At 36.6% G+C, this 24,756-nt stretch overlaps 1 protein-coding gene across 1 annotated transcript in view; it reads right to left on the bottom strand.

Annotated features, from left to right (window-relative positions):
• Nucleotides 1-4,575: 4,575 nt before the first annotated feature.
• The window catches only part of otud7a (OTU deubiquitinase 7A), a 90,094-nt gene continuing 69,913 nt past the window's right edge, over nucleotides 4,576-24,756 (bottom strand). The window contains exons 11-13 of the mRNA XM_065292090.2: nucleotides 7,906-8,020; nucleotides 7,197-7,281; nucleotides 4,576-7,115 (exon numbers count right to left, since the gene is read on the bottom strand). Coding sequence (XP_065148162.1) covers nucleotides 5,601-7,115; nucleotides 7,197-7,281; nucleotides 7,906-8,020 — 1,715 coding nt within the window. The 3' untranslated portion in view covers nucleotides 4,576-5,600. The remainder of the gene's footprint in view (nucleotides 7,116-7,196; nucleotides 7,282-7,905; nucleotides 8,021-24,756) is intronic.

Here is a 24,756-nt window from a genome sequence, read left to right as displayed (position 1 = left end):
ATTTGCTTATCATTTGCATAAAGTTAATATAACTTTATGCAAATGATAACTTTGTTGCGCGACTGGACATGCCCAACTCGTGTTTCCGGATGTCGCCGAGCTTCCATTGAAATCAAGCGTGCCGCACAAGCCCTGAAAAGTGAAGCCAAAACGTCTCGATCGCCCCCCAGTGACTGGTCCCAGTATAGGTCATAAACCCCGCCTCCCCATGTTATTCATCGGGACTTGAGACCAACAAAAAAAATTAATTACACTTCAATTATCTTTTTTCCAAAGCTGGTTTCTGTCGTTTACTGTAGTTTTTATCACGCTGATGTAAATTCAAATGTTTGTTTTTAAAATAAGTTTGTTTTTAGTTAGTTATTTAATGATTTAAAAACGGTGGTGTGGCGTCATGATTGACAGCTGTGATATCGTGTGATACGCGTATTCTGCGAGAGCGAGGGCGGGGTCTTGATTTCGCGGCTTTACTTCCTGCTCACTACTGCGCACGACTGGTCCCGAAAACGCTACTGCGCAGACTCAAGACCCAAGATGTCAGCGCCGTATCGGGACACTGGCGGCTTCACTTTTCACCAATGGAAGAAAGCGAACGGGCGTCGTCCATCTTTTTTTACAGTCTATGATTGAAATGAATGAGATTGCGTCGCTATGATACTTCTAGTCGCAGCTAGTCTGAATGCAGGTTTACTGCGCAGCAACGTGTCTGTCAAGGACTATATTTTCCAGCTGAAAAGAAGACTTTTAGTGATTTGCTTTATGAAAGTTGTGTTGATACATATATTCTAGCTTTAATATTTTTATTGTGTGGAAGCCATTTTATAAAAACAAGTTAGTTGGGGCTAGTGCTGTATCGTGAATAAGTCATGGCTGAAGGGTTTGCATTCAAATTCGCGCAGTGTAAACATCTCATTTTGTAATCTACAAAAGAAAGACCTTTAAGCTTGCACCAACATGGAGCCAAGTTTCATTTTTGGGTGTCTGTCACTTTAAATCTGAAACTCGTGTAGCCAGGGACACTTTGAGTGACATGCATTTGAAATCCCAGGCCTCGAAAATACCTCTGGGTACAGTATGCAAAGAATGTCCATCTTAAGCGCTTGTGCAACACTACAGGGACTTCATTGTCAGTTTGGGGCCCTTAACAGATGTTAGACAGGTGACCTGCAGGACAGCTGTTTGGTGCTGCGGATTATACAAAGCACGTGTTTCACAAACGACAACAATTGCTACAGATATACAACTATAAACTGAACCGCACAGGATGTGCAATACAGGATTCAATTCAGGTTTTACAAGGATCAATCAAACGTGAATGCAGACGGTCTAATACGGGTGTCGTATGCATCAGACTGAAACATCAGCCTAGGGCAGTGCTCAAATTACAGGACGCTGAGGAAAAACACACACTCGCAGGCACGCAAGCCTGTTGGCACACAAATGCATGCACCTTGCTTCTGCAGTATATTTACAATAAGGGTACCATTTGTGAACCTCAATGGCACTACGTGTTATAGATAAAAAAAGACACACAGACAACGTTGTTAACAATAAACTAATCTTATTTGTCTCTTTTCTCCAGCTATTTACATTGGTACCTAATGTGCAAATGAATAATTTAAAGTAGTGTAAAACTCTCAAATGAATACAAAATCATATTTTACAATTCTAAGACAGTGAGAGTCCATGAGCTTGTCGAATATAAAGGAGGGGAGAGAGCAGGAGGATGGGACAGGAAAGACATACATGATTAAAGAGAAGAACAAAGAAAGCAGTGGACATCCTTGGCCAGGAAAGACAAAAACACTCACTGAGACACAGCGGCGTGGGTTAACCTGGACATCATCACACAACTAATACAGCAAGCATTGGTTTCATGGTAATCTTGTCCATGTAGAAAAGCACTTGGTGGGGCCTTTGCTCAGCAGAGAGACACAAAATGGCTAGCATGCTAGTCACATTAGTTGATGGTATACTATAATTCTCGTGGTGTTGCTCCCACAGCATGCTAAATTACTAGCACATCACGAGGACTAGCATTTTCAGCTGTGGAAATTTCGGTGGAGAGTTAACACTTGATGTACAACCATGTAATCAATGTCTTATCTGGGTGATAACTTGCATGTTTTACATTTATTTGGTTTTGTGGTAATCACAACTGCACTGTTAATGCTGTCCCCTTACTTGCGTAAAGCGATAAAATAATTTTTGCCAATTTTGATTAAATAAGAAGCCTTAGTTCTATTACTATGAATGGGGGAGAGTGCAATGTCCAATACAGCCATTCTAGGGAAAGAAGTCCCAGAATGCAATACCCATAATTTCACTGTCAACTATAGACCCAATATGTGACCCTAAACCACAAAACCAGTCATATGTAGCATGAGTATATATGTAGCAATAGCCAACAATATATTGTATGGGTCAAAATGATAAAAATTTATTTATGTTGAAATTTTCTACTGTAATTATATATCAAAAATGTATTTATCATTAGTAATATGTGTTGCTAAGGACTACATTTGGACAACGTAAACTCCTTCCCCGCCATTTACGAGTTATCTCTGAATTAAGAGAAAACATTTGCATGAAAAAAAACGTGTTCCTGGAAAGTTTTTATGGTTATCTGTAATACCGCGAAATTGGGAAGACTTACCCAATTTATAAAAAAACTGAAGCAAAAAATTAATGATCAATTTTACACGTGTATGTTTTGATAATCGTTCTGAATCTGATCTGTAACAAAATTCCTTCACAAAAATGCTATTATTTTAGATTTTTGCTAAAAAAAATTTTTTTGAAGAAAAATACCCATATTTAAGAGTTTAAAACAAAGAAAAAATATAGATAGGATAAAAAAAGTTCCTGTTTTGTTTGTTTGTTTACTTATTTATTATTTGTTTAAAGCAGAGTGTTTCATTTGATATATTTTTATAGTTTTAGAAGAAAATTTTCCTGAAAGGTATTTTGTGAAAATCACAAAAAATGCTGGCGGGCAACTTAAAAAAAAGGCTGGGAGGGAATGAGTTAAAGGCGTTAATAATTAGTTGAGTTAATATTTAGATTTTTTGCACCTTCAGATTTTCAAATCCATACATCATTGGAAAACTTATATATTAAGATGATGTATAAATCTCAATTTCCAAAAAATTACACTTATGACTGGTGTTGTGGTCCAGGGTCACATGTAGTCCGGCTATGAGTTTTTAGCCAAAATAAATTCAAATTTGGTTACATATAAAATAACTTGCGAGTAGGGATGCTAAACAATTAATCGCGATTAATCGTTAGCAGAATAAAAGTTTTTGTTTACATCACATATGTGTGTAAACTGTGTATAAATATGTATATATATATAAATATGAACACATTCATGTATAATTTTAAGAAAAAAAGTTTTATATATTAAGTATTAATATTTATATATAAATTATACATAAATATACAAATGTATATACACATGTAAACATTTCTAAAACATATACATGCATGTGTGTACATTTATTTATACAAAGTTATTATACACAGTTCACACACATATATGATGTAAACAAAAACTTTTATTCTGCTAACGATTAATCACGATTAATCGTTAAGCATCCCTACTTGCGAGATATCCCATCATGTAAGCAAAGTCAACAGTAATTACAAGGTGTCAGAAAAAGAGAATCCAAGGCACTCTTCGTATTTCAAAAAATATTATAAAAAAGCCTTTATTTTAACATGGCTATATAACATAAAAACATTAAACTGGACAGCAACCAATGCGTTTAGACGTCAACATTTTTTTCACCAACAGCCCAAATTTTGCCTAGTTTTAGCCTAGACGTCTGGGCTGTGTTTACGGCTATAGATGTCATTTAATCCAAAATTCCTTGCTGGGGTCCAACCTTTTAGTAAAAGGAGCCAATCATTAAAGACTAATGATTTGGCGGTCGAGCTCTGTATCAAGTATTTGCCAACCTTTGCGCATGATTAGTAGCAAGGCTGAAAATATGTCATGTATTGTGACCTTGAGGCCGAAGTATATATGGTCCATTTTATATGTGTACGCGAGGGTCCGCCTATAACGCGTGTGACCCAATTTGTATAATAAGAAAGGTACTGAAAACGCACTTCCGGATTTTTGAAACCTTACATACATTGTACACGTAGGTCGCACATGCACGTACAGGAGTATTTAGTATGTAGACCACAAGAGGTATTGAAATTTGTCGCAATGTGCATGCATCGAACGTAAGCACACTTGTACTATGCTTTGCACTGCTGTGCGTTCGACTGTGCGTAAACAACAGGCTTTAGCGATTGATTTTAAAGGTAGCAGTCTTCCCCCATTTATAAGATCTTGTATGACTGAAATAATTTAATCATATTATTTATGAGAAAACGACTGATAGATTTGTACCCTGCATCTATATATGTGATAAATGATAATTGTAACTGCATGGTTAAACCATTCCTGAGAACAAATCAAATGAGTCTGAGGAGCTTTTTTGGCATGTGAGAAGCTAGCATGGTAGTGTTAGCATGAGTGCTAAAAAATGTTGATGAAGGTAGTAAACAGTCGACACATAAAATGTTTCAACTCTCCACCTTTAGTCCACTGCTGATGCATATAAGGGTTTGCATTTCATACATATCCTCAGGTTGTGTCTCAAAGACGGTTAATGTTTATGATGATAATAAGGATGACCGTATTAATTACATTGCAAATAAAGGCAGGAGTGAATGGAAGTCAAGTGCTTACTGTATTACAATAGGAGGATTCAATTGATATCATGTTGGAATGCAAACCCTTCTACAGTACATAAAGGCTTTATATTACAATATGCTGCATATGACGAAAAGCCAGTATGTGCCAGTTTGTGTGTGTATATATTGTATATCTATATACTTTATACACACACACATACACCACAATAATAATAATCTGAAAGGACATTTTGATATGCCACATATAGAATAATTATTCATTTAATCCCACCCACTTCCCTTAAAATCACATGGGAAAAAGTAGAATATGGCTGACGTTATGAATGCATAGATAAAAGGGGAGGGGGGTAGCGGTTGTTAGCAAACTTATTGCTTTCAAATAAATTCCAGTACTGAACAGTGCATCTCCCTCCCTTTGTACTTATTTGCAATGCACAGCAAAATCAATGGTATTGATATTGAGCTATGCTGTGAAGTATTGCATTATAATGACCTCTAAACAGAGTCACCCCTTTGATGATTGGGAAGCTCCTATAGAGACTGACATATGCTTTTACATCTCTTTCAGCAGGTACAAGGAGTTTTACAACACAGACTGAGCAAAATGCACAGCTTTTACTCTAGAACAAGTAAAAGATTGAATTCGATTGGACGTAAGACAATAACACGAACTCTGGCCAAAGCTGTAAACTGATTCTGGTTGCACTTCCTGTCATTTTAAAGCAGTGTTCGGTTGCTATTGAGAGTAAGGTAACAAGAATACAAGGAGGCCAATCTTAAATAGAGTAGGAAAATGTTATGCCAGTTCTTTGTATCGCTTGCAAAGTGCTAAAAGGTGGTGACGTCGCAGCTGTTTACACAAACATCGGTGGTGACTCGTATTCGGGCTATCCAGGCCGATGCACCTTCAACTCCCGTTCCCTACGTTTCAACTCTTCTCTATAACAGTAGGAGCAGAAGTTCTCAGTCTCGGGCCGACCATAAAAGGTGCAGTTGTCCCTCCTGCAGCGTTTCTGCTGAAAGCAGTACATTGGACAGACGGTACTCTGCCCTTTGGTTTTGTCCTGCCCCAGCCAACTATAGGGCACCGGGTCCTCATCCGCGAACTCCAGACAGTCCCGCATATCACCGGTGTTGAAGCCATTGGTGTAAGTGTGAGACTTGTGTTCCCCGGGCATGTTGTAAGGGAAGTCCATGGCATTGATGGTACGAATCCCAGACATGCGAGCAGGGCTGTAGCTCTGAGAGGACAGTGATCGGTTTTGCTGAGGGTAGGTGGCACAAGTTTTGAGAGTTCCCACCAACGGCTTGTAGGACCCATCCTGATAGCTGGACGACTGCACGTTGACATCCCTCAGGTGGATGACACTATGCCGCTGGATAGGTGGCGTATGGCTATAATGGACTGAAACGGGGACTGGTCCGGATCTCTTAGCACCATTACTAGGAGAGGAAAAAGGGATGGGAGACATGGAGGATCCTTGAATGGACACTGGGATGGGTATTGGGATAGGAGAAGCAGCAAGCTTTGGGCTTCCCCGTTCTTGGACCTTCAAAGCTTGCGTGTGATTATGGCTGGGGTGCAAAACCGGTGAGCAACTATCGGGTGGAGAGCTATCCGAACGCTCCCTTTGAAAAGCGCTTTCCTGCTCAGGCTTCTTCAGTGGCACACCATTAGTCTGTGGTTTCTTCTCAGCATCTGCTTTTCTCTTCTGTTCCTGCTCGGCACTAAACCGTTCTTGGGCACTGCTCAGATAAAAGCTAATCATCTCTTCGTGGAACTGGTGTCTGTGACTGGTGAGCAGCAAAGCAGCAAAGATAAACTTGCGCTCACCCTGCATGGCTGCCCTCAGGATGTTCAGGCTAAGTTTGACGTCTGTGCTGTACTTCCAGTTGTCCAGTGTCCGGTCACCCGAGTTTTTGCCTGATCCTGGTTGTCTCTCGACAGGTGAGCTACCAGATGCACGGTCTGTAGGAGAAGGACTGGTCGTCTTCTCTGAAGAGGAAGTACTGGCCGACTGACCCGACTCCTCTTTGCTGCCTTTTCGTATTTTAGAGTCTTTTTTCTTAGATTTGTGCTCTCCGTTCTCTACCGTTCGTCCGTTCGTTGAGGTGGACTTGCTGATCTTGCCATGGACAAGTCCTCCTAAGCCACCCATGTTCTTCTTAAGTTTGATACCCAACGTCTTGCTGAAGCTGCCCAACTTGTTTGCCACTGAGTCTGCCCGAGTTTTGTCTTTGTCTTTTCGCTGCTTGTCTTTTTCCTTTTCTTTATTTGATTTGCCGCTATTCATGTTGGAGTTACTGCAAACCGACTCCCGGTCCGAATCCATTGATTCTGCCAAAGACTGTACGTCCTCTCCTGCAGACGCAGTGGGCGACTCAGGCTGAGCCAAGGGAGCCTGTAAAAAACAGATCATCAGGACTCATACTGTAATTACCTTTGGTAAAATACTATAGAGCATCGGTAGGTGAATCCTCACCCTTGTTTCAGATGGAATTCGAATCCATGTTACATTCATGTAGTTGTGCAGAAGGTTTAGTTTAGCTTCTAGTGACAGAATAAGACTAGGAGCAAAGATATAAAACACTGTTAAACTGTTAATCTCTTTATTCTCCGATATGGTCAAAATGGCCTGTTACAGAAGGATAAAAGCAAGTTGGTCTTGGATACCCCATCTCCTGTCCTACTTGTCAGAGAAATGGTGCAAATCAAGTGAGGCATATAACTAAAAACCTAAGTCAGTCCACAAATCTAGTCACCAAATGATGATAGTAATTAGTTTATATTCATCAGTCTATTACAGAACCAAAGGAAAAACTGCCAACGCATTACAGCTATTTCAGCACAGATGTTTGTTTTGGTACTCTGTTCTTCCTTCTGTAAATCATGGGTTGGGTGGTGCTCTAGCATATTATTTATATGCTTTAATTGGCAGACCTCTGGACAGTTACTCAGATTTAAAAACATCCTACACAAGTCAGCCTAACCATAGGACTCAATAAAGGAAAATGCAATACTGATAAAAGTGGTAAAAGTGAAATATTGAGCCTGCTAGATAGATTTAGCCCTTAATCCGTCAAATTGTGGGGCTTTCTTTCTTTCTTTTTTATGCTAAAAAGTGAATTTGATTTGGCTAAGTTTGCCATACTGGTGCCATGAAGGATGAGAGAGAAAAAGAGGTTTCTTACTTTGCCAGCTTGCCATTGTCATTGTCATCCCTCCCCCAGTCCCAATCTCTCCCTGGGTCCACGGCAAAGTGCAGAGGCAGCAGCTTGTGCTCAGAGTCGGTCAGTGGGATAACAGCTAGAGGACAGGGACAAAAAGGTGATGAGGCATTTAGATGTAATGTTAAGAAGCTGGATCTTTTTTATGGAAATGCAAACCATGCAGGCTGAACCCAGTTTACATGTAGGACTGCTGTGTCATGTATATTATTAATAATTATTTGTGTACAATATGTTCCTTATAATAATCATAATAGCATTATTACTACTAATATCAATATTAAGCTTATTAATAGTATCAATAATAATATTAATAATATTAATAGTAATAATAATAATAAACATTATTACTATTAATATAAATATGAATCATATTAATAGTATTAATAATAATATTAATTGTAAAAATAATAATAATAATAATAATTATCTATTTTGATTTGTGTACATTATTTTAATATAATAATGATGATGATAATAATAAAATAATAATAATAATAATAATAACAATATTACCACTACAAATAATATTAATAATGGTAATAGTATTAATAATAATAATAATAATATATTTTGATTTGTGTTCATTGTTTCTTATAATAATAATATTAATAATAAAAATAATCTCCTTTGATTTGTGTACATTATGTTTCTAAAACAATAATAATAATAATAATAATAATATCAATATTAATAATATTAATAGTATTAATAATATTATTAATAGTATTAATAATAAAAATATAATCTCCTATGATTTGTGTATATTATGTTTCTTATAATACTAATAATAATAATAATACCACTACAAATAATATTAATAACGTTAATAGTATTAATAATATTAATAACGGTAATAATAATAATAATAATATATTTTTATTTGTGTTCATTGTTTCTTATAATAATAATAATAATAATAATAATAATCTCCTTTGATTTGTGTACATTATGTTTCTAAAACAACAATAATAATAATAATATCAATATTAATAATATTAATAGCATTAATAATATTAATAGTATTAATAATATTATTAATAGTATTAATAATAATAATAATCTCCTTTGATATTAGGGATGCACCGATAGGATTTTTTTGGGCCGATACCGATTTAAACAGACAACTTCTGGCCGATACCGATATTAAACACTTGTATCCAATACTATACAGTTGATCTATTAGCTAGTTTATTTCTGCATCAAATTATTTTTACTGAACATGGATTGGATCTAATTAACATTCAACTGACCAACATAATAAGAGAGGCACAAATTAAGCTAAAACAAATATAATAAGACAACATGACAACCTTCAAAGGTGGTTTTTGCTATTCAGCATTTCTTGTATTAACAACATTAACTCATTTTTTTTTTTTTACATATAATGGATTTCTTTGATAAACATAAATAATGCCAGTGCTATTGCTTTAAACATAAATATTGCTACTTCAAAAAAAGTTGGACTTCTTTTCCCCCACTAAAGTGCAGTCTGTTTCTTTTATTGTCCAAGACATTTGAGCCAGCTCAACAAAGGTTTTCTGGCGGTGCTTAAGTATAGTTCACACCAGAACATTAAATCATTTTAATTGAACAACAGACATGCAACTCATTGCCTTTATGCTGTTAATTAACAAACAATCGGTATCGGCCTTTCTTGTCTTATTGCCGATGGTTTCAAATTCATCAAATATCGGCCGATAAATATCGGCGGCCGATACATCGGTGCATCACTATTTGATATATGTATATTATGTTTCTTATAATAATAATAATAATAATAATAATAATATTACCACAAGAAAGAATATTAATAACGTTAATAGTATTAATAATAATATTAATAATAATAATAATAATATCAATATTAATCATATTAATAGTATTAATAATAATAATATTAATAGTAAAAATAATCTCCTTTGATTTCTGTGCATAATGTTTCTAATAATAATAATAATAATAATAACAATAATTATTATTATTATTATTATTATAAGATGACAAATGCCTTTGCAGTATCTCATTCAAAATCAAATCAAATTAACATAGTTTTACTACATTTAAACTAAATATATTTGAGTTGAATTTTTAAAAAAAACCACGTTGTGGCTTCATTTACTTTCACTTCTCTGCGTAATGTGATATCTAATTTCTGAAATGCTTATAAGAGAAACAAAAAACATATTTTTCTTTCCTCCACCATCCATTTGACAGGAAAAACATGTCAACGTTAATTAAGGGGTATGCTAGCCATACAAAGACAGGCCTTTTTGACACTGCATGGGCGTGGCATTGTTTTGTGAAATTGAACCCGTCCGAACCTTTCGACCTCCCTTTTCCTTTTTTACCACTCTATTCATCAACTACACCTGACTGGTCTTTTCAGAGTACAGGCTGAAAACAGAATGGAGCGAGTGTGGGTTGAGTGATTCAGTTCTCGTGAATGTTGGAAACTACAGCATGTTCAAACAGAGAACGTTCCAGACCCTTCTGTCACAACCCTACACACTGATAGAACAAACTGTCTCCTCTCCTCATGATCGGACTGCCGTTTGCCAGGTGACTGCTGGGTAACTCACGGTGTACCATACTGCACTTCGATGACTCATTTAAATGACACTATGGGTGTAATGTTCAATGCAGAGTGGGTGTCGGTGAGAGACACACAGTCACAGAAATGAATAAGTGTGTGTTTCGTCTTTATACGCTTTTTTGAGAGAAAGAAAAGGTCAGGGGTTGATGGGAGTGTGTGTAGACAAGTGTATCATTCAGACACAGTAAGACAATAGTGCACCCTCAAAACATGCCTGTCGAATTTTCAATGAGCACACGACTTTGCCTCCCACTCGCGTCTTTTAATTCACAATCCTGGCAACTACGAGGGCCAAAAATGACCAGCTGGTCTAATAAACATTCTTATCATGCAAAATCTCAAAGTTTCTACAACTTTTTACTCAATCCAGTGGGACATTTTGCTCTGAATAAGTACTGAAGATGATATAGTTTATGAATGTTTATGCAAAGGTTATGGATATGTACCATGATCCAAAGTTTTGTAAACTTTTATGCTCACATCAGCAATGAACAATATATGAAGAGTTTCAAAACGCAATAAACACCATTTAAAAAAAATAGTTACCACCAAAATCAGTATTGTATCTGGTCAATATTAAAAAGACAATTCTTAATTTTACGCAAAATCTGATATCCGCCGTGATATTCTTTTTTCCACACTGCGACAAACGCCAGTCCTCCTTCTCTGCAGAATGCAATACATCCGCTTAACCAATCACAGCGCGCCACCATTCCACGCATTGTAAACAATAATGCCGGCGCTTTGAATACACACTGAATCCTAGTTTTCCTCTTCTACTTTGTGATCAACAAACAAACAAAATCAAAATAGTAATTTTGACGGCATTGATAAACCTGTGGTGGTTTTCTGTGGCGGGAAAGAAACATAAGCCATCAAAATCGATAATTTACGTGAGAGGCACTCCGGCGAAGGAAAAATGCCGGCTCCCGACAGCATCAAGCTTCTGTCATGCTAACACATTGACCCCGAAGATCTTATGAAAAACTTTCCATTATTTTACTCAAAGTCAACAAAAATTGAGCCAGACCAAACCATTTTACAGCTGATCGCTGTCAAAAAAAGTTCATTGACGACGTCCCAAGGATGACAGCAGCAATGACAGTGTTCTTAATATGACAAAAAGTAAGTGTTTTGACTAATGCCATTAATGTTTATTTTTTAATCAGTGTATACCACTAATCAACTACATGAATATAACATGGTAAAGATGAATGCACATTCATATATTGATTCAATAGATTTATTGAATTAAAAAAAACTTGTCATGCATTTATTGCATTTTGCGGAAAAAATAATCAGTTTTTATAATAAATCTTTGAAAATCAAATTATGGATTTGAATATTTAATGTTATTATAACCTAAAGATGCTATGGATGGAGAGGTTATGGATATGTACCATCCATGACAGTACTTAAAACACTACATGGTATTCTTTAAAGGTGCATTGTGTAACTTTTAGTAGGAACTCTTCACAGAAATGCAATATAATAAACATAACTCTATTTTTAGTGGTGTATAAACCCCTAACATAATAAAATAATGTGTTTTTATTACGTTGGAATGAGCCATTTTTTAAGTGGGTCCCCTTAAATGGAAGTCACCATGTTGCGCTACCATGTTTCTACAGTAGCCCTAAATGGACAAACTGTTGTATACATCGAGTTTCGTCCTAACGTTATCTCAGACAACTTGTTTGTCCTGTGGCATCTACCGTAGCTTCTCATTGGTTTAAAAATTGAGGTTGGTTTGCTAGATACCACTAAAACACAATACACCTTTAAAGTGAATGTGAATTTGCCAAGCAGTAGGCTAAATGATCATGTACTAGCACTTGTTAACCTATCAAACTATATCTATAGTTAAAGGCGGGGTGCATGATCTCTGAAAGCCAATGTTGACATTTGAAATCACCTAAACACGCCCCTACCCCAAAAGAATCTGGACCTTCTTTTGATAAAACCCGCCCCACACATACACAACCCAGGCAACGATGTCGGTTAGTAGACACGCCCCTTACTGCTGATTGGCTACAAGTGTGTTTTGGTACTCGGCGCGACTCCCTTTTCCAAAGTGGTTTTTATAAAAATCATGCACCCCTCCTTTAAAAGGTTATGCTTATGTGTGGGTTATCGGCTTGCTTTTTCTACTTATTGTTGGCTTACACACAAAATTGTACATGTACTCTCATTTCTAAGTCACCTTGGATAAAATGAATACATGTAATGGCAACCATTTCCCTTTTTGTTGTTGTTCATAATTAAGGTAAGGCCTATGTAGGGTAGACTATGGTTCTTTATTAGGAATTTGGTTCCAAGACCAGGAAAAGTTGGAAATCTAATTTGACAAAACCCATTTACCCCACCCTTCATCCTTCATGATATGCCAAGGTTGTCTGAGCAGCAACCGCTGACGCACTGGCAACCTCTCTTCAGTATTTTGTGGGTCAAATTCTTGCCGGGTCACTCCAGGACAAGAAAGAAGCTATCCAAGGTCCAAACAAAGAAAAACGTAGGTGGAATTCTCAATTCAGAGCAGACACTGTACACACTCGCAATTGTATACGCAGACTCGCACTCATACATTGGGCCGACCAACAAATACCCGATTGTGCACCCACCCTCCCTCACCCGTCGCACAAACAGATATACAGTTTCCAGCACGGCAGGGTCAGGCGGCGAACGCTAGCACTATGTGGGGTTGTGTCCTGACTCCTACGTTGCAGCTGCCTTTCCCTCATTGCCCCGGCAAACACACTCCCGTGGACTCATGCACACTGGGTGGGTTCCAGGTCCAAACACCACCGCTGCCAGTTTTACCCCTGAGGAACTGGAGTATAATGTTTTTAGTATTCCGTCTGGCAGACATAGAGATCTGTCCTCAGCTGACCCAAATGAGCTGCATACACACAGAAACATTACGTCAAGGTTCCCTGCTCTCAAGGAATGAGAGACGATTCAGCTGATTCCTGAATTGTGGGGGGGTAGATGCGAGAAAGTGAGACAGGATATGGAGGTGGGAGTGAGACTGAATATGTGATTTGATACCCCTACGCTACGTGTTTACCTAATGAAGTGTTCATAGGGAATAAGGGAACCTGCACACTAGGAAAAACAATGATGATGGGGAAAGAACCGGGTCAGTTCGATATCCCGAAAAAAGTGAATTATTAATTGGATTTCTCTGTAAAAAGATGCCAAAGTGTTTATTCTCAAAGTTTTGGTCACATAAAATGTGACCTTCCTCCATGTTTTAGCTACACCATTCATGATGCAGCGCAAAGGTCATGGGTTTGATTCCCAGCGAACATGCATGCTAATAAAATGTTTACTACACCGTGCATTGCTTTGAAAAAAAGTCTGCCAAATGCATCAATGTAAATGTGACTGTAAACTAGCGTGCAAACGCCTTAATCATAACTTGGCAAGAATGTAAATGAGATCTGTTGCCACGCTTTCAAAAAGAAGTTGTTGACAGACATTTGCTTACGGAGTCTGGCACGCTACATTACCAATGCATTATTCTGTTGGCACAAAGGGAAAGTTGATGTATGCCGAATGGGTGCAGATGCACGATGTGGCACCAACATCGGAAAGTTAGACAGGCAATAAGTGGAATGTCTGTCATGCGAGGGAGGTGTGATTGAATCCTTTTAAATTAGACTCGGTGCTTCCAAGGAATTATTTTTCCGTGATGACTGTGGTTTTATCTTTGATTCTCCCCCCTCTGGTGGAAGATATCAATCACTGCAGTCGCACCCACCGGGGAAAACAATTAGTCGGCTTCAGTCACGCAAAGCACGCTTGCGCTTAATGAGGTGTGTGAATTCAGGAGTTTGGCATTTTCCTTCCCAGCTGTGTATTTTACGGCCACAATAAACAATAATCATGTGGCTAAACAAAGCTCTGTCCTCGGAACAAAAGTAAAATTTCCAACTTATTTATCAGGGTCATATAAAACATATGGGCACACATAAACACACAGACACACATACACAGATACATTCATACACATACAGTACTGTACAAAAGTCTAAGACCACCACCACCAGACTTAATGTTTTAGAAGTTTTAATGTCCATCCATATTTATTTTTATATCTATTTGATTAAGATACAAACAGAAAATACAGGAAATATGTAAAAAAAAAAATTCAGGACTACATGTCTTCTCTAGGCATCGTCGGTGTTTAGTGTGACCTCTCTTGGCACGAAACACACCTTTTTTGAGCGTTTTTGAGCAGAATAAAGTAAAAAAACTAATTTTTTTAAAAAGAGAAATTAGAGTTTAATTTTATTTAGGTTTAAGAGATCCTGCAGTTTCCTGCTATTGCTTAAGTGGGAGGGGAGTTTACCCTAAAAAGTGGACACATCAGTTTACATTTTTAAACAGTTTTTAATACTATATACACATTTCCTGTATTTTCTGGATGTATTTTACTAATCAAATGTATTTTAAATCAAAATCGATCGAAATTAAATCACAACCTCAAACTTCGAATTAGAAAAATGGAATTGTCGATGCTGCCACGCCCCATGTCACGTCTGGTCGGCTTGCCAAGCGAAAAAAAAACACGTGTACTGAGTGCTGCGAGTCAACCTCCTCTAACTTCGCTAGTTACAGCCAGTTAAATTATAGCATGACAGATGCAGGAGACACCACGCGAGCTGCTCTTTACATGGGAATCAAAAAACAGCAAGCGCATCTCGCCTTCAGCTGAACTCAATCAGAGCACGCGTGCACGCACAGCAGAACCGCGTCTGTGCCAGGACCGGTCGTTTCTCTGAACTGAGATCTGTTTAAGTTTCACAACAACTTATTTAAATTGCTTAAGAGTTATGAAAACAGCATTTAAACATGACTTATTGGGGTATAGTCTCACAATCTCGTCTGACGGTAATAAAAGCGCGTTTTTAAAATGCAAAGTACTGACAGATGTTCATCTGACAGGAAGTTTCGTTTTATCAGGTATGTGCGTGTACCATATTTTTCCACTGACAGCACGACTATCATGGCAGGGCATCTCCGGGTTCAAAGTCAGATATTATATTTCATAGAAGTATAATCTAAAAATGGCATAGCAAACTGCCCTTTCAAAAAACAAAAAAAAGTAAAAAACGAGAATTGCATCAAACCGTGACCCTAGAATTGAAAATGTAATCGAATCGAGGATTTGGAGAATCGTGACACCCCTACTATTCATTCATAAACATTTTAGTTAAATTGAGTTATACAGTAGGGTCAGGTTTAGGTTAAGCCAGGACTAGGCCTTAGTTATTTTAGGCCATACCTTACTAAAAACATAACTTATGTGCATCTTGAGACAAAACAATGGCACTGATATATTTTAAGATATGTAGGCTGCTTTTAGTTAAGATATTATCTCAAACAAGCATTTTGGTCTGTGACTAGCCCTGTCCAGGAAACCAACCTATAGCCTATATTTTAGTTTTCGTTTTTATAAACTTACTGTACAGCAATTTGTGTTACTTGCATTTTCACCAGGGTTATAGTAAGGCTGTGCACCGAGCTCGGTGTGATCTGCTGATGTGGGTACAAAAAGGTTTTTCACTCTAATACGATGAAACTTTAAAAGCTGGTTTTCGAATGCCAAATAAAACAGACGTCTTAGTAAAACTGCACAGGCAGATCTCAAAATAGCAATGCATGTTTCCTATTGGCTGACTAGTTTCACATAAAGTGCAACCACAGAAAAAATAAAGGTACGCTAAAGTAATACTGGCAATGAGTATGTCTGTAACAGACTTCAAAGGCCTTATGTCAACGGAAAGTTTAATTTCTGTGTAAAAATGACATGTTAAAAATAAAATGTTAAATGTTTGATTATTTTATGTTTTAGAATAATAGATCTGTATGCATTTTGTTTTACTGTCCGAAAAAATATAAAAAATGGTTGTCACTGGGGTAGAAACCTTTCCAAAAAGTACACATTTCCCCCTAAAAAGTTCATTTGAGTACTTTAGAGGTACATATTGGTACCACATGTATAAATATCCGTACCTAAATGGTACATAATAGGTCATTTTTAAAGGCTCCTGCCCCAGTGACAGCCAAGGGACCATTTTTGGCCCTAATAATAATTTTTATTCAAACAACAACAGAAGTTAATAAAGTTAACAGAAACCTCTCAATATGAGTACAAATTTTAAGACAAATATCTATCCCACACCTTCTCTATCTCTGACACACACACACACAAGAGTCTCAGTGTTCTTGAGAAACCGCTGGCACCTGAACACACACAGGGCAGACAGGCACTCGCTGGCAGACCAGAGAGCGGAAGATCCGGGAGGGGTGAGGGGGGCTTAGGAAGGGGGCTGATCAGCCACCAAAACAGCCACACGGAGAGACAGACCCTCCGTTGGGAAGAATTAAGAGTGGAAGGCGGGGACATGGGAGGAATAGATTACGGCCCAGACTAAACGTAGTGCAATTTGGGTTGGACCGGACTGAAGCTAAATAGCAAAGTGTTTTTTTTGGGAAAGGAAAGAGAGAGAGGTTAAGAATAGAAACAGAGGAAATGAGTCAGAGTGTTTGTGAGCAGATTTCGTCTACATTGCGGGGTCCGGCCAACGGCCCCCCAAAAGGAAAACAGCTTAATAAACATGTCTCAGTAAAATATGTAAATATTCAGAAAGGTTTTAGAGGAATTTAAGGTATAATAAACAATAGACGTAAATGGAAAGTCCCCACCATGACAGATAAACAAATATGTGTGTGTTTGTGTGTGGGTTAATGTAGCTATACAAATTTGTCCCCTAGAGAGCAAAATTTGCCAAACCCTCTCTTGGGAAGATTTGTGGACATTACGGAATAAACGATTCATACATAAAAGTAATTTTTTATTATTCTAAAAATGCAAACATTAAAGTCAAGTTAGGGTATCCCACACGAAAAAATACTGTATACTATAGTATTTACTATAGTAAACTGTAGTACAATTCCAATGTATTATAGTGGTTTTGAAGTAAATATTAATATTGTAACTATTAAAGTACTACAGGGAGAGCAGAGGAAAAAGTACCTTTTTTCAGAAAAACGTTATTTTAAAAGATAATGTTTTACACCAAGATATATTTTTGCTGTGGTCAGTAACTCAAAAGTGTAGTCTATCATTACCAGGTTTAATTTTAAACAATTATAAAACGACTTCAGTATAATTTCACTTTGAACTTAAGTAGCGAATTGTTACTTTTGACCCTGTTAGCTGGAACAAAAGTTACACAGATGTGGGTCAAAAGTAACACAACAGAACAAGGTAGATATTTGTGTTACACTTGGTTTTAGTAAATATACATGACTATGAAGCTCATAGTCATGTATGTTTACTAAAACCAAGCTAATGTGTGTTAATAATAGTGTTAATATGTAACAGAAAATATACAGTACTGTGCAAAAGTCTTAGGCCACCATGCCAGAATTAAGTTGTTTTTGCAATGTGATCAAATATAATTGTTTCTCAGTCTCTTTAATAGAATACATCCAGAAAATACAGTAAATGTGTATAGTATATGAAACTGTTTAAAAATGTAAACTGAAGTGTCAAGTTTTTAGGGTAAACTCCCCTTCCACTTGAGCAGTAGCAGGAAACTGCAGGATCTTTCAAACCGAAATAAAATAAAATTTTAAATTAATTTTAAAGATTGAAAAATAAATATGGATGGACATTAAAACTTCCAAAACAAAAAGACTTTTGCACAGTACTGTATTTTGCCATTTATCCTTGCAAAAAATAATGAAATTACATTTTCATTTTAAATTTCAGTTTAATCAAATGTTTCAAAAGCAACCTGACAGTACAAACTTAAATTGTTGAAAAAAAATAACAGTTTGTTACAAAAACTTGTTACTTGTTACAAAAGTAACAAGTGTTACTTTCAAACCGACAGAAACTACTGACATTTAAACCCGATTTACTTTTATTTTGAAAAACTTAGTCAAACTTTAGGATGTGTTACAGCACTAAATAATGTGTAAATTGATCAGTACTTTAACACATGAAACGAGAAACACAATGCGTTATAAGGAAAAAATGACCGCTTTAGGAATTTACTTATCATGGTTGAAAACAGCTTTCCGGAGGTAGACGTGCAAAACGGTGAGGAAATAATGCATTAATTGTCAGCTCTGTCAAATGTTGCATGCTAAAGATCCGGTCACAGTTTCGTATGCAAATGTTATCAGGTCTCGGAAAAAAATCGCTTTGTTACTTTTGTCCCGTGTTAATTTTGCCCCTGTTCTCCCCATTTACTACAGTTTATCAATTCACTATAGTCACTATAAATTTACTAAATACTACTGAATACCATTATATTGTATTTAGCATAATACAGGGGTTTTCCAACTTTATGATGGCAAGGACCCCACATATGATGAACCTTAAGCGAGAGACCCCTTTCCTAAAATATATATCTATATCGGCATATTTTGTATAAAAGAAACATTTAAACTGTGTTAGTACAGTTTTTGTGATTGTTGCGGGCAAAAATCCTTGATTTTGCGGCATGTTTTCTTTAAAAAAGCGATGGAATATGGGGGATATTTATGCAATTTTATGCAATGAAATTGTGGGAACTTGCAAAAACTGTTTGCAGCTTTTGAATGAAGTCACTTCACAACGTTCCCATGGCAACAGGGGACATGGTTGCTATTGTGTGAAGTAAATGCAACATTTTTCAACTTTCTAAGATATATGTAATTTTTGCTACAAAAATGCAGGGATTATGAAATCATGCAAGCCCCTCATATTTTGCGCACGGATATCTGCAATTTATGCTGCGAAAGTGCGACGTATTTGAAAAAATGCGGCCCCTGCATAAACATGCGGACTTTGACTGATTATGCATTGAATCATGCGATCGCATAATCTCGTTTTTCTGGTGGGACTGTTTAGATAAATAGCAATTGTGATATTATAAAGACACTAAATTATTTACAAAATTAAATAATTGGCTATGCAGTAGACTTTTCAAATTTTTTCAAGTTTGAAAACCCCTAGTATAATATACACAATTAAACTACAATTTTACACATCTTTCTATTCTACATGTTTTCGTGTGGAAAGTCTATAAATATTATTTACCTAATAATATAAAAACAATAAAAGTGCAGTGGCGGCTCGTGACTGCTCATCCGAGGGGCGCTAATTCAACATAAGTATTCAGAGTGTCATGTGTGTTGCTTGCATTTTCAAAATATGTGTTTGTTCCCAGCAAGCAAAAACCAAGACGTTGAAATGACGGATAACTATAGACCCGATATAGACCGACTATGAGTAACCCACTTCTACCCTAAATAGCCTTGAATTTGGTTACATGCCATTTTTGCCAAAATAACTTGAAGATGTATGATATTCCAACATGTAGGCAAAGTCAACAGGTGTTCAAGGTGTTTGCTTTCATTTGTTTTAAACTTATACGTATCGTCTATTCTTGGGCTATGGTAGACGTCTATTAGATTTTCACTGACAGCCCAAATTTAGCCTGGTTTTAGCCCAAATTGCTTGCTGGGTTGTGTCATGTGAACCATGTGCATCACGTGTTTTGTCAAAATAAGTGCCTGCTGCACACGCGTCAAAACCGTTTATGATAAAAGAGACGCTCACGTTCACAAAATACACGCAAAACACTCCCTTAACACTAAACTCTGATTATGGACTTGATTATGCGAGTATCTGCCAAACGCAAGTGTCTCTTTTATCATAAACCTTTTGGACGCATCTGCAGCAGGCACTTATTTTGACAAGACACGTGATGCACATAGGATCTCTCGATGCGCAGAACTCATATTTTAAAAAAAGGAACCACACACATGACGATGTTGTGACGAACTTCGCATCGAGCGCCCTCGAAAAAAGAAGTCTGTAAAAGTGTTTGATTTGTAGGTAGGGATGCACTGATGGTGGATGATTTTCTTTGTTGAATCTACCAATAGTTTTTTTGTTTTTACTGCTTGTGTCATGAAGTCTTAGTATAATGCAGAGTGTACAAAGTACAATAGTGTTATCATTGTGACCAATTCAAAATAATCACACAGCATGAGTTCTGATGTGTTTTTCAGTCCCTTTTGTTTCCCAGGATACAATCTGCTGTTTTTAAACAATTATCCGAATATTCTTTCATCTGCTGATACCGATTATAGGCGGTGCATCCCTATTGATTTGTCTTTTCAATTCAGATATATCTAATTAAACATGTCCACATCTACTGATCTATAGTAAGGGACAAATGCATCCATCAATAGTGAAAATGATCCGTCAAAACCATTTGGAAAAAGGATTTACAAATAAAACAACGTCATTTTCTTTTTGGGTTTAGCCTGCAGTAATTACTTTAAATAATAAACAATAGAGGTCTACCGGTGTCACCATTTAGATAACTAAGTAAACATCTACGTGTGTGGATTTTTGTTAAGGCCTGCTAAATGCATTCGTGGAGCCTCGAGGCTTTAACTGCATCCAGACGCAAAGCAACAGATGACCTAATACAGCTCAGAGGAAACTCAGGGCAAATAATCTTTCACATATCGAGCGAGTATCTACAGTATATATCTCACACCTTCTCCACATCTGAACTCCCACATTTCCTGCATAGATAAAACACAACTGCAGGAAAACACAGAGGTATTCTACATTGTGTGCTGGTTAGGTGCCCTTTAAGTTTGTTTATTTTTTATAGAAGTCAGTCACTCATATCCTGAAGAAATGTGGTTACAGGAGAAGCCTCTAATCTGACAACAACCCACGGCTTCAAATCCACCACATGCCTAAAGGGTCAGCGAGTACGTGAGGGTGTGCTCGGAGATTCCCTGTGCTAAACAGAATGAAAGTGCGCCACCTATTGGGATGAAAACGCATGACTCGGTTCTCTTATGACAAGAATATTTACATGAACTACAGACAATCCTGGGTACTGTCGATTTAAAAGATTTGTTGCTTAATAGCACATCAAATACTTAATTTAAATAACACTTTATATATAATAATTGATATAAAAACGTAACAGATTGGGAAACATTTTTATGTAAGGGACAATACGCTTATTCTCCAGCTCCTCTAGAGTTAAACATTTGATTTTTACCGTTTTGGAATCCATTCAGCCGATCTCTGGGTCTGGCGCTACTACTTTTAGCATAGCTTAGCATAATCCATTGAATCTGATTAGACCATTAGCAACGCGCAAAAAAAATAACCAAAGAGTTATGATATTTTTCCTATTTAAAACTTGACTTTTCTGTAGTTACATCGTGTACTAAGACTGACGGAAAATTTAAAGTTGTGATTTTCTAGGCGATATGGTTAGAAACTATAATCTCATTCTGGGGTAATAATCAAGGACTTTGCTTCTGTAACATGGCTGCAGCAGGCGTAGTGATATTACACACTACTCGAAAATAGTCCCTTTGGCAACTTTTAATAGCAGGGGACTATTTTCAGGTGCTGCGTAATATCACTACGCCTGTTGCAGCCATGTTACAGAAGCAAAGTCCTTGATTATTACCGCAGAATGAAAGTATAGTACCTAGCCATATCGGCATAGCAAATCGCAACTTTTAATTTTCTGTTGTTTTTAGTACACGATGTAACTACAGAAGAGTTAAGTTTTAAATGGGAAAAATATCCAAACTCTTTGGTTATTTTTTAGCGCAATGCTAATGGTCTAATCAGATTCAATGGATTATGCTAAGCTATGCTAAAAATGGTAGCGCCAGACCCGGAGATCGGCTGAATGGATTCCAAAACTGTAAAAATCAAATGTTTAACTCTAGGGAAGCTGGAAAATGAGCCCATTTTCAAAAAAAGAGTGTCCCTTTAATGCTATAATTCGTCTCTGATGTTTTTCCTAAAATGTCGTAAGACAAAAATAACACAATCGTTTTCATACAAACATTCAATGTGGATGCAAAGCTCAGGTAATTTGGTTTTGAACATTTGTAACATTTAGTTGTACAAATTTTATTTACGTTAAAAACGTGATATCTTGTGTTCAAAGTTATAGTTCACTCAAAAATAAAAATTATGTCATCCTTTACTCACCCTTATTTTGTTACAAACCTGTATAAATCTATTTGTTCTAGTGAACACAAAGCAATATATTTTGAGAAATGTTTGTAACCAACCCGTTTGTGGACCCCATCCACTTCCATAGTACGAAAAAAGAATACTATGGAAGTAAATGGGGTCCATGATTTGTTTGGTTACAAACATTTCTCAAAATATCTTCATTTAGATTCATCAAAACAACAAAATGTATACAGGTTTGTAAGAACATGAGAGTGAGTAAATGATGACAGATTTTTCATTTTTGGGTGAACTATCCCTTTTATATCTTGTATGTTTATCATGAAACCTAAAAGAAAACATTTGAGAAATCAAAGATCGCATTTGCTAAAGGGGCCATGGCATGAAAATCTGATTTTTTCATGTTTAAGTGCTATAATTGGGTCCCCAGGGCTTCTATCAACCTAGAAAATGTGAAAAAGATCAACCCAGTAACTTAGTTTTGGTAAACCATTCTCTGCAAGCATGTGAAAAATTAGGTCATTGAAATTTGGCTCTCCTTATGATGTAATAAGGAGCTCTTATTATAATAATACCGCCCCTTAATCTGCACTATCCAACCACGGCACTGCCATTAAGTGCAGAAAGAGAGAGAGAGAGAGAGAGAGAGAGAAAATAATTGACAGCACAATTGAGATTGAATTGCATCAAACCACCATCATTGTGATCACTGTTTGAATTTCATCAGCTCATTTGCATTTTAAAGGACACATTCAAAACGCCACATTTTTGCTCACACCAACAAAGTTTCAATTTAACATGTTATAATAAATTATCTATATGGTATTTTGAGCTAAAACTTTACATGTGTACTCTGGGGACACCAAAGATTTATTTTACTTCTTACAAAAAGTCTTGTAACATGGCCCCTTTCATTTCCATTCTTCTGGGAATAACATATTTTTATATACTGGGTTCTGATGGGATACCTGATTGGAACGTCTTATGCAATAGAAAATAATAATGGCATAGTTTCCAGGGGGATGTGGGGGAGATAACCCCCCCCAAATAATATAAACAAGCAATTACAACCCTCCCAAAATGTACTGTATACAGTGACTAATAAAAACATATGTACAGTTGATACTTCAACAACTGCAATGTTCAAACCAAATCTATGTCCTTGTACTAAATGTTGACCATGTTCGTGTCTGAGCAAATGTCTGTGTAAAGAGATCAGCTTGTACTGTACTGACAGCATCAGTGAGAGAGAGCGAGCGAGAGAGAGAGAGCATGTGCTAATCTGTGCCTGCATAAATAGCTTTGCCACTCAGCCCCAGACAATAACAGCCTGTTGTGAACCTGATACTCAAATTGGCACCGCTGCAGTCTAAAAATGAGACTTTGGTGTGTAAATGCATGTACAGATTAAAATACATTGTGCTTGCTAAGTCATGTATCACTTTAACTACTCCAATTCTCTCATTATCATTGTACATCGTCTATGGTGTGTGCCTTTTAATAATTGATCAAAGATATTTATATTTAAGATCTGCATTATTCATTCAACTAAATATTGAGTCAGTGCTAAAATACATGTTTAGAATATCAAACTGGCATCTACTTTTCTGTCAAGGATATGTCATTTTACCTTTCATGGATGGCCTAGTGTGCAAAATCTGCCATATATAGAAATAAAGTCTACAGTGTTGTATGGTGTTACATTAATGCATTGTGCACATTTTAAGCATAAATTTTAGCTTGCTATGCACAAATGAGCCAAACCTGTGATTGTTTACATCTCTGTCTTGACTCGTGATTTGAACAGACTGCCAAAACTTCCAGACACGTTTATACAAAACTAGAAAATTGACTATATTTAATTATTAAATGATAACTGAGTTCCTACGACATATACTGTACATTTTAAGTTAAAATCTAATATAGCATACTGCTATTTTAAGTGTATAGTAGCAGGCAGTATACACTACACTGCAAAAAAATTATTTTCAAGAAAAAAAATCTTAGTATTTTTGCCTTATTTTCAGTAAAAATATCTAAAAACTCTTAAATTAAGATGCTTTTTCTTGATGAGGAAAACGACCCAAAAAAATAAGAATATCAAATTTAAGTGATTTTGTGCATAAAACAAGCAAAAAAATCTGCCAATGGGGTAAGCAAATTTTTCTTGAATTTAGTG

This window comes from Paramisgurnus dabryanus, chromosome 23 (assembly GCF_030506205.2).
Source record: "Paramisgurnus dabryanus chromosome 23, PD_genome_1.1, whole genome shotgun sequence".
NCBI lineage: Eukaryota > Metazoa > Chordata > Actinopteri > Cypriniformes > Cobitidae > Paramisgurnus > Paramisgurnus dabryanus.
This window is presented reverse-complemented; position numbering and strand designations above follow the sequence as displayed.